Here is an 11,376-nt window from a genome sequence, read left to right as displayed (position 1 = left end):
AAACTTATGAGAGGTTGGAAAATCATACAAAAAAAAGACATAAAGGAGTATATGAATGTAATCAATGTTTATCTACATTTATTCATTATATGGACTTAAAACAGCACATGAAAGTACATACTGGCGAAAAACGATATATTTGCAAGGTACGTGCTACAAAATTATTATTAGTAATTTTTCTAATTATTTTTTATTTGATTGTTTTTATTTTTACTTTCCTTTAATCATAAATGTATTCTATTTTAGGAAATATGCGGCAAAACATTTATTCATGAATCTCGTCTAAAAAAACACCAACTTATACATAGCGATATAAAGCAGTATACTTGTGAGACGTGTGGCAAGACCTACAACTTTAAAACCTCTCTTATTCGACACATTCAAACTGAGGTCATTTATGATATGACATTTTAATTCATTTGTACACTTACATTTGTCTTTATATTTTTGTTATATCCTGATAATTATATTATAATAGATTAAAAGTGTAATATTCCACATCACACGTGATAAATAAGAAATTATTTATTTTTTAGGGTCACTACCTGGTCACCTCTTGTACGACAAGCAAAGAATAAATAGCAACTATCAACGAAGGAGATAATGAACAATTATAACTACTAATAATAACGAATAATAACTAGTAATAGTGACGAACTGATGAATGAAGTGTAGAATAAAAATGTAACTTTTGTATGAGATTTCATATGTATTGTACGGGAATCTTTTAGAAGATACAATTTTTTTCGGAGATACAATTGAGCACTGTCAGAGCACAAAAGCATCATCGTAAAAGGTTGATAATGTGTTCTAAAGACAAAATCGTACAATAATTTTGCATAGCTTAATACTTATAATAATTTTACGTTTAATTTGAGTTTAAAGTAGTATACTCGCAAACAGAAACAAAATTTTTGAAATTGATGCTATATCGTATATCACTAAGAGGCATCGTTACACTTCTGCAATTGCTATGAGATTGATGTTTGAGTACTAAACTGTAAGCAATTGCTGTATTTTTTATATTGCCTACAAAGTTAATGAAAATACCGCCTTTCTTTTTTTGAGCCTAAACTAGCAATGACATGTTAATGAGAAGGAAATGAGTAAGGATCTTGAAAGGAATAATGTGAAACCAATCCCGCAAAAAAAATGTTTTATATATAGTTTAAAAAAATTATTTAAAAATACAATTTTAAAATTATTTAAAAATATAATTTTAAATAATTTTAATAAATGTATATATAATTATATAATTATATATATTTTTATATAACTATAATTATATATTTATATATATTTCTATATAAATATTATATATTTATATATAATTGTACACAAAATTTTTTTTCGGCGACATATAACTTTATATTATTTAATTTGGAAAAGAGTCGTGGCAAAAATTCAATTTTCATTGCGTCATATAAATCGACGAGAACATAACATTTAGCTGCGTCTATCAACATTCACTTTTTCCATATGTTTGCGATTATGACCAGGCACAATCAAAAATTTTCTTTCACTAGCAATAGTGAAAAGTGACAGTATCAAAATGCTTGAGCGAACTTAACTTCTAATAATTTTATTGCTAATGTACTATATAATATAATAGGTACGTTTTTTATAACTTTCTACAGCATAATAAGTATTATTATATTTATTTAATATGCGATGGATAAGGATAAAATATTGTTTACGGCGTGTGGGCGTAAAAATGAAACTTTGATCGTAATAAAAAATTAATTTTAATGTTAATTTAGTTGACTGTATCTTCAGAATACATAGAACATCTAATTTTAACATTGGAAGTATGTGCTGATTATTACTCTTGTATATACTACTGGTATGTACTATTATAAGTTGAGAAAAATACATTAATTATATTAAAGCAATTAATATTATAGAGCATTAGATATTTTTTTTATTTCGTTATTGAATCATCACTATAACATTTTTGTGATAAAATTCTAGAAACTTTTTGATATAAATACATACGATACTCCGTCGAAAATGAGAAGATTTATAAATGCTTGTTTAATATTTACTTGAGCGCTTGCAAGAATTCGTTGAGAATTTAGAAACGGTCAGTAGAGCATCCATTAAGCAGATATTACTTAACGTCAAGAACTTATTTAACAAAGACTTGTCTCAAGACACTACAACGCAACTCTGCGCTTGCCGAAGGTTCTAACTTCGCAGTGAGAAAGGTTCCAAAGAAAGAGATTATCAGCCAAATAGAGTCAATCATCCACCGACTCCCATTAGAACAAGCAGATAATATCCGCAGATGGATAACTAATATCCTTTCCAAAGTCAAACCTCCTCCACCTAACATCACTAGACAAGAGGGATTGGCCCTCAAGACCTTAACAGGGACACAGACATCATCGCGCTTCCAGCCGACAAAGGCAACATGACAGTAGTCATGAACACATCAGACTATAAGAAAAAGATGAAGAACCTTCTTTCGGACAAAGCATACAAAAAGCTTGACAAAGATCCAACTAATACAATCGCACAAAACTCTAAGATCCTAGTGGAGGAAAGCAACATTCCCAGTCAAACCAAATCAACATTATCTCTTCCACCAAGACTATACGGACTACCAAAAGTATACAAACCAAACATCCCCCTCAGACTGATTGTCAGCGCCATACACTCCCCGACATACAACTTATCCCGCTTACTAGCACAAACACTACAACTTCTCACTGAAAAATCCGAATCACACATAACCAACTCAACGGACTTTATAAAAAAGATTTAAAAAATCCGACTACATCGGTCCCACAGACCTACTTGTAAGTTTTGACGTAGAATCCCTTTTCACACAAGTTCCAATAAAAAGACACGTTAAACATAATAAAGGCTTCACATAAAGTTGTCTCCGATCTCATCCCATTAATAGAGCACTGCTTAACAACCACTTACTTCTATAACAATCAATTTTATGAACAAACTTCAGGAGCGACAATGGGCTCTCCTATTTCTTGTGTAATCGTCAACATCTTCATGCACTTTGAGAAAGAGGCCCTCAGAAAAACACCTAAGAAACCAGAAGTTTGGTTCCGTTATGTAGACGACACATTCGTGATGTGGAGACACGGCAGAGCCGAACTCCGTAAATTCCTTATTTTTTCCTCAACAATCAACATCCAAATATCCACTTCGCTATAGATATAGAAGAAAACGGAAAATTCCCCTTTCTAGATGTTCTTATCTCTAAGAAAGCTGACGGTACCTTAGGCCATCAAGTGTACAGAAAACCAACACATACAGATAGATACCTACTGCCGAATCGCACCACCACAGAAACAGTCTGCAATCAACTCACTTGTACATAGAGCTTTCACCATCTCTGACAAAGAACATCTACAGACAGAACTCAATCACTTAAAACTAGCCTTACAGAGAAACGGACACGACAAAAAAGACATAATTAAAACAATCAATAAACATACAAACAAGACAACAGTCTCTGACACACAACCAGACGAAAGGATTCTATCTTCCTTTCTCCTATATATCAATGAAACAACAGATCAGATTGGCAGAATATTAAACAAACACAATATCCGAACTATCTTTAAATCACCCAAAAAGATAGGATAAATCTTAAGAAGTCCTAAAGATCAAAGCCTCCATTCAGCTCCGCAGGAGTATACAAAATATCTTGTTTCTGCTGGCAAGTATATATTGGAGAAACCGGGAGAATGGTCAATCTACAGATAAAAGAACGCCAGTGATGTCAGGCTAAAACACGTCACGCAGTCAGCATTATCAGAACACAACATCGAAACAGGACATCAAATACTGTTTGATAAAACGACAATAGCCAACATTACTTCATATTTTCCAAGAAAGTATAGAGAAGCCATAGAGATACAAAAACATTCTAACAATCTAAATAGAGGTAATGGCTACAACATAAATAAAATATGGAAAACCATTCTCCCGGTTATTGAAGACTGACCAATTTCCCCCTCCCCATAATTCTCTTCTTTCCCCCTACCACTCCAACAAGTAGCGTATAAAAAAAAAGGGTACAGCCCGGAGGAACAGCTCAGTATCAGGCTGCTCTTCGCCCTGATGAAGTGGACTGCAAGGTTCACGAAATGTTGACATTTCAAGAATGGATCTAGACACGGAGGAAACCCGCATAAACTTTTATATAAAAAGCACCCATGGAAGCTTCAAGAATATTATATAAAACAATTTTTTAAATACAATGAATATTATACAAAATTTTATAAATATTTCTACTAGTCTAAAATAATGTATTTCTTGATATTATTTCTTAATATTAATATATTTAATATAATTGCATTTACTTTTATTAATTATACGCAAAATTTAGGTAAAAACAGTAAATTAACTAACAGAGAAGCATTGAACTTTTCGGCCAATGTCCATATAAAAGTGAATGCTACTTTCAGGTTCTTCGAGACTTGATGCAATTGTCAATTACATGCTACACTTCATATCGTTTAGTGTTCATATCATTAGTTAGAAAGAAAAAATTCAAATGACGTGGTAAGTTTCAAATTTTTATACACGCTTTAATTGCATAATCTAATTATGATTTTTAAAGTTCTCTATACGATCTTTCAATGTGGAAAAAAGATTTTTAAAAATGTATATGCAAAACTTATTTCAGAAAAATTACAAAAATGCATCAGTAAAATTAATATTTAATTTTCATTTTATGAAATTTATCTATCATAAAAAACGATCTTTTAATATTTATCAGATTCATCACTATTCATTAATCATAAATAAAGAATTCTCTATACGTAACGTATAATCTCAATAATCTCTATATATTTTTATATAACGGTTTGCTTGAATTGGAAATTGTATAAATTTACAAAAAATAATTGACACAAAGATCCGCCTTGATTGAATATGACATTTTCTATTCATTTATTTGTATTTAAAAAATATCTTTTAAAGTAATTAATCCATATAAACGAAGAATTTTTTATTTGATATAAACATATTATAATATAATGTGAGAGAGATGCATAATGATATGTATATTTACTTTTTCATTGATGACAATTATTTGATTAGTCAACATCTTTTTATTACATTTTATTGAACATTAATCCATTACGATCGTCACATTAAATATCAATATAATATTTAAAAGCCAAATGAAATATGAATAAATATGAAAGAATTAGAGCTAAAAGCGAGAAATGAGAATAAAGAAAAATTTTTCACTTTTATGTATTTAATTTGTCTATTTAAATTAAGAGATTTAAATTAAAATAAATATATAAAAAGTAAAGGAAGCAATTTAAATTGTCTGACAAATTAAATTAATGAAATTAACTAAAAACAAAACATAAAACATTATATTATATTCAATACATTTAACTTGAGAATCGAAAGAGGAAATTTTATAACACATTTTACAATACTTTGGTTTTTACAATAAAATCGCTTTCTAGGATCTATACCATTATCTAACTATTGGTCTGCGACTCAGGTAGCGAACATCGTACGTAAGTATATCGGCTTATATCTTATCGTTCGCGAGTTAAGCTGCGTCCAGCTTGCAGTAAAAGAGCAAGATCGAAATCGAGAGCGTACATTATACGGTTAGCAGATTCGATCATCGTTCGCGATTACGGCGAGACTCTCCCTGTATGTCGATTTTGCTTCTATCGCGACAGTTTGATAAAATCGGTCGGTGCCGCCATAACGTTCACATATACACACACGCATACATATATGGTTATCCACGCACATTCGGGAAACAAAGTAACGATCAAAATGCCACTGCTATGAGAGCGCTAATGGCAAACGTTTTCCGTCGAAATGGACGAGTTTCGAAATAGCATGTCGAAAATCGCTATCGAAGCTCGTACAATTGCCTCCCGCGATGTGACGAGAAATGGTTTAAATCTGCTAAAAGGATTGACGCGACGAGTTTAGTAGAGAAACTAAAATTGCGTGTGCTGCAATAACACAACTTACTTATTTTATACATATATTGGAGACCAATTTGGAAGCTGTAAACAATGGAATGTAAAATAACTACAATGTGTAACTGAACAATAAATTGTGGAATATAGTGCGGCGAATGTTATTAAGTAATTCATTTGTTTACTGATACAATTTTGGATCAATAGATATACAGTTATTGATTATCAATATATCGCTTCAAGCAATTGTACACATCTCAAAAAAAAAAAAAAGGAAAATTAAATCTGTGATGTTTAATACAATAAATATAATTAATAATTTACATATAATAATTTTTTAATTGTTTTTTATTTTGTATTACGTTCTGTAAAATAAATTTCAAAGAAAAACGACTGGAAATTGAGGCACGATTATTTTCATGATCGTTCGTTTTTCTCTTAAATTTTCCCAAATTTGGTGCACCGGCGGTTGCGTGGACGAGCGAAGGTTTATAGCGATAAACTGTCGCAAAATAGCGGCGTAAAAATAAAAGTAACGATCAGGCTCCGGGCTACATTGCAATCGGCGTTCAGACGTTTCCCACCGAAATGCTTGCTCTCGCAAGCAAAAAGAGCGCCTGGCTTCAGCTTTTAACTGGAAAGCCGGGTTTGCGTGGAACGTGCGGAACCCGCTGGGCCCTGAATACATCGAATAATCTTCGATGTCGCTAACGAGAGTGCACCCCTCGCCGGTGGTTTACGGGAGGTTCCAGTCCGAAGTTGTACCAACTCACGCCAACTTGCTATAATAGACGCCTAACGAGATAGCCGAAGCTGAACGCGAGCTATCGCTGTTTCGAGGAACACGTAGCTATCGTTAAATACGATGTAACAAATGTTAGGAAAAAAAAGAGAGAGAAAGGATTCTTGTATCGTCAGGTCGCACGCTACTTTCTCGTTAATTCAAGAGAGAAACTTCGCAAAAGAAATAAATTGGAAAAGGGAACGAAGAAAAAGCGAATCATCCTACGATTATAATAGAAGACAAATTTTATAATAATAATAATAATAATTTATAATACTGTGACGTAAAATTCAATCAATAAATCTTAAAAAGGGTTAGCATTAATCTAGATTAAGAATTAATTTAATGTAATTTAAATATGAGAGAAGATTTTTTTTACTATTTCTCTCACTCCCTTTCCCTACTTTCCTCTCTCTCTCTCTCTCTCTCTCTCTCTCTCTCTCTCTCTCTCTCCCTCCCTCTCTTTCTGTCTATTTTTTTTCTAAATAAAACTTTTAATATTGCTTACATATTCATTTACAAGCCGTGGAAACGTCTATAACACGCGTGATAAGATTACGATCATGATAACTGAATCCCAATGGTGCAGGTATAATTAACATGCATTAGGAACTTGACCATTGCTATCGCTAAGCAAAATCTGATCAAATTATTGGAACGCGCAGTACAATAGATACGCTGTTAATAATGTTTCTTAATCATGCAAGATATATGGTGATACTAATCATTAATATATATTCCTAAGTTTAGATTATATATAATTTAAATAATAATAACGATGTTTATATCATGAACGATACTTCATTAAATATGTATTTAAACATTGGCTACAATTTTACATTAATATCAATGCATAATAATATTAATAATATTTTAATATCATCTTATTAAAAAATGTGTTTAATTAATAAAAATTTAAATAATTAAATTAAATTAAGTTACATTACATTTATTTTGAATCGTGTTTGTTAACTTTTCTTGATCCAACTTCTTGTTTTTATATACTTCAAATCTTTAGAAATATACAATTAATATATAATTAATATACAATTAAATATGTAAAATATAAAAAATACGTTTTAATAATAATTACATTATGATAAATTGGAAGTTTATTATAATATGCGGAATTTAATTATATTATTTACGTTTACATAGTTTTAAATTAAGTTAAACATTAATTCCAATGTCTACCTAATTGTTAATACTAAAATTATCTGAAATGAATATCTGGCAAACTGATGTTACGTAAAAATTATAGAAAAATAATGTAGATTTTGCAATATTTTATTATGTCTACGATTATAATTAGACATCGGATTTTTATGCAGATATTTTTGCAAACACCTACAACATATGCAAATATACATAATATGCACAAATAAATATGCATTTATAGAATGTTTTTTAATATAACGGATTTCCATTTTGATGTTACTTTCCAATCTGCTTCATAAAAAAATATGAAATTGTATAAGAATCCGATGTCTAATTATAACAATCTACAAATTTACAATATATCCAGCAACTATATTTATCTCTAACTGATCTCTATAACTATATTTATCTCTAATTATACATAGACATATGTATCTTACGAACATAGTTTACATTGTTTGATTTCTGTCTTGTAGTACATAGCGCAATATTCATTAATAATAACGAGATTTGTGTTATTTATATTATATTAAACTAATTAGATGCGATCTCGTCAAAGAAAAAATACGCTTGTTAAATGAGAAATTATAGACATAATAGATCGTATAAAACCTAATAACCCCATTTCACTACTACATTTATAATTAGTATTTCATACAAATTAATTAATTTACGAATTATAACCGATATGAAATTATCCACAATAATGCCTTCAATAATAATTTATAGCTTTTTGAATTTGTTATATTTATTTTGATGAATAGTATAATGTATGCTGGCTCACCGAGGATTATAAATATATAAGACTTATTATAAAAAACTCATATATATGCTTCTTTTTATTAATTATTAATTATTGATAAAACTTATTGATTTTGCTATAAAATTAAACTATGTATATTTAAAGACATGTATTAATATGTAACTGTCAACTGAAAATTTAGAAAATTATTTATTTAGATTTAGAACATTTGTAGTCATTTTATTTAATACAAACATATTTGTAACTTATATTTAATATATCAAATTTGATATATTTTATTTAATATATACACATTTATAACTTATATTTAATACACCGAAGACATAATCGAAAAATAAATTAAAAATAATATAAAAGTTTATTTAATTTATTTAAAAAATAATTATATACATAATTTTATACTATATAATAAAACTACATATGCATATAATAAATTAAAAATTCTAAAAATAAATATTCATTGTAATACTGTCTTTTATAGAGGAGGGGGAAGGGAAGGTATTTCTAATATTTTACATAAAATTTAAGAAAAATAACGTATTAAAAAATTATAATACGTACTACAATTTATAAAAATTTATTTAATTTACGTACATCAGCAACATCGTCATTTATTCCTTGTTTTATATTGTATATTTCATTGAATAAATCTAAATGAATCCAAGTATAGTCTCAGATTGATTTAGTCTTATTATAATAATTGAAATTTTTTCTAAAAGTTACTCATATATACAATGGATTCGGGGATTTTCGTATATAATTTATCAAAAATTTGTCAGAAATGGACCCTAATAGTAAACTACAGTAACATCAAAATTCATCACTAAGAAATGCTGTCAAGTAAAAACAATAGTAAGATTGGAAACAAAATTGTTTATGTGAATATTTCAGAAATACGATTGCGCGCCGTTACTACTCGGACTTTCAACGCAATACATCTAAAATATTAATAATCTTAAATTAGATTAAAAAGAAAGAAAGAAACTTATTGCGAAAAATATTACTTTGATCGAGAGTCGAACTGGGGTATCAAGTAAAAGGTGTCATCCTTATGCATGAAGATGTATGGCTCGCTCATTATAATATTATATATACGGAATGTTAAAATATCCCATCGAATAAAAAATTCAAAATTGGAACTTTCAATAAAACTTACTCCCGCAAGAATATTTTCATTTCCAATACAAATTAATTCCAACGTGAAGTATATTTCGTAAATCTTAAATAAACCTTTTCATATTTTAAATTGAATATCTTGAGCATGATTTTATCGCATTTGAAATCTACAAATTCGTATTCAAGTTTATAAAAATAATTATTAATTGTTTATAAAACTTTTAGTTTACATAATATATCTGAAGAAGAACTAATCGGGAATTTAATCAATAACAGTGTTATGTGCCATTAATTGGAATATGTAATCTGAATTCTCTCCCTTGCACGTTACTTGTAACGCTGTTATCGTTTTTATTTCTTTTTTTTTTAGTAACAATCGTTACTTTTTTCTATGTAATGGTAACAATACATTTTTACAGTAACGATAAAATTCAGTCGTTATTTTTGTCGTTATTTTAATCTTTTATTATCTTTAAAACTAATTATTTAATAGATCGCATTATTTTTAATTGGTTAGAAATACTTTATATTAAAAGTTTTAATATCGAAAAATATTTTGTACTTTCTAAATTTCTTGGAATAAAATATTATTCCAAAATAATGAAAAATGTACACTCTTGAATAAGAGTGGCAGATTTTCAATTTTTTTGGAGTAATATTTCACTACAAGAAATTTAAAGAGTACTTTATATTTTAGGCTACATTCCGATAATCGCTATTAATACTGAAAATATGTAATATATATGTAACGTGAACTATAAATTTTCAATATTAAAATGCACTCTTAATAACGACATTAATGTTTAAAAACAAAATGTTTAATAAAAATTTTTAATAAAATCTGCGCGTTTGTAAACAATCTAATTTCCTAAAAATAAGTATATATTAAAAAATAACAATATTAATAGAAAGTTATCGGAAATTTATTAGATATAAATTTAATATAGGTAAAGAAAAGCTATAAGCTATATAAGCTAAAAGCTAAAAGCTATCAGCTTAAAATTTTAAATTTTAATTGATCTTTACAATTAATACTTATTATTAAATAATGCAATTTTTTAATTTAATATGTTACTTTTACATTATAAAATAATAATAAATTATTATTTTTTTAAAGTACCGATAACGTATTAGTTTTATGAATTAATATTCCCAACTCTGAATATAACCTACATAAGATCTGCTGACAATCGTGAACGTGCCGGTTATAAAATTTTAGAATATGCAATAGCAATCTAAAAGCATAAAGACGTTTTTTATTATCGTCGATTACGATTCGCGGCGATGAGATATTATGACGCTAATTGCCGATTAATGTTCGTACGAATCCGTATTTCGCGTAAACTATCCTGATGATTCTCGCAAAAATATTAGGATTAAAAACAAAGCTGTTAAAACCAAAGCAAACGTACATGTAAAGCGCGATGATCCGTTCACCTAAACACATAGAGAGACATAAAACATAAACCTAAAACGAGAATCGTAATGCAAGCAGTGTAGGAAACTCTTTTACCTTGCGCAATAATCAAGCATCAGAGATTAAAAAAACAGATATTTTACTTTATACAGGATTTATTTATTTACAGCATTTTTATTACTAGATATTATCTCAATTTTTATAT

General features: G+C 28.6%; 1 protein-coding gene across 1 annotated transcript in view; it reads left to right on the top strand.

Annotated features, from left to right (window-relative positions):
- LOC108752174 (zinc finger protein 708-like) overlaps positions 1 to 2,417 on the top strand; it is a 24,814-nt gene extending 22,397 nt beyond the window's left edge. The window contains exon 4 of the mRNA XM_018492843.1: positions 2,142 to 2,417. Within this exon, the coding sequence (XP_018348345.1) occupies positions 2,142 to 2,417 (276 nt within the window). The remainder of the gene's footprint in view (positions 1 to 2,141) is intronic.
- Positions 2,418 to 11,376: the final 8,959 nt, after the last annotated feature.

This window comes from Trachymyrmex septentrionalis, unplaced genomic scaffold (assembly GCF_001594115.1).
Source record: "Trachymyrmex septentrionalis isolate Tsep2-gDNA-1 unplaced genomic scaffold, Tsep1.0 scaffold59, whole genome shotgun sequence".
NCBI lineage: Eukaryota > Metazoa > Arthropoda > Insecta > Hymenoptera > Formicidae > Trachymyrmex > Trachymyrmex septentrionalis.
The sequence above is the reverse complement of the archived record's forward strand: the minus strand, read 5'-3'. Positions and strand labels throughout refer to the sequence as shown.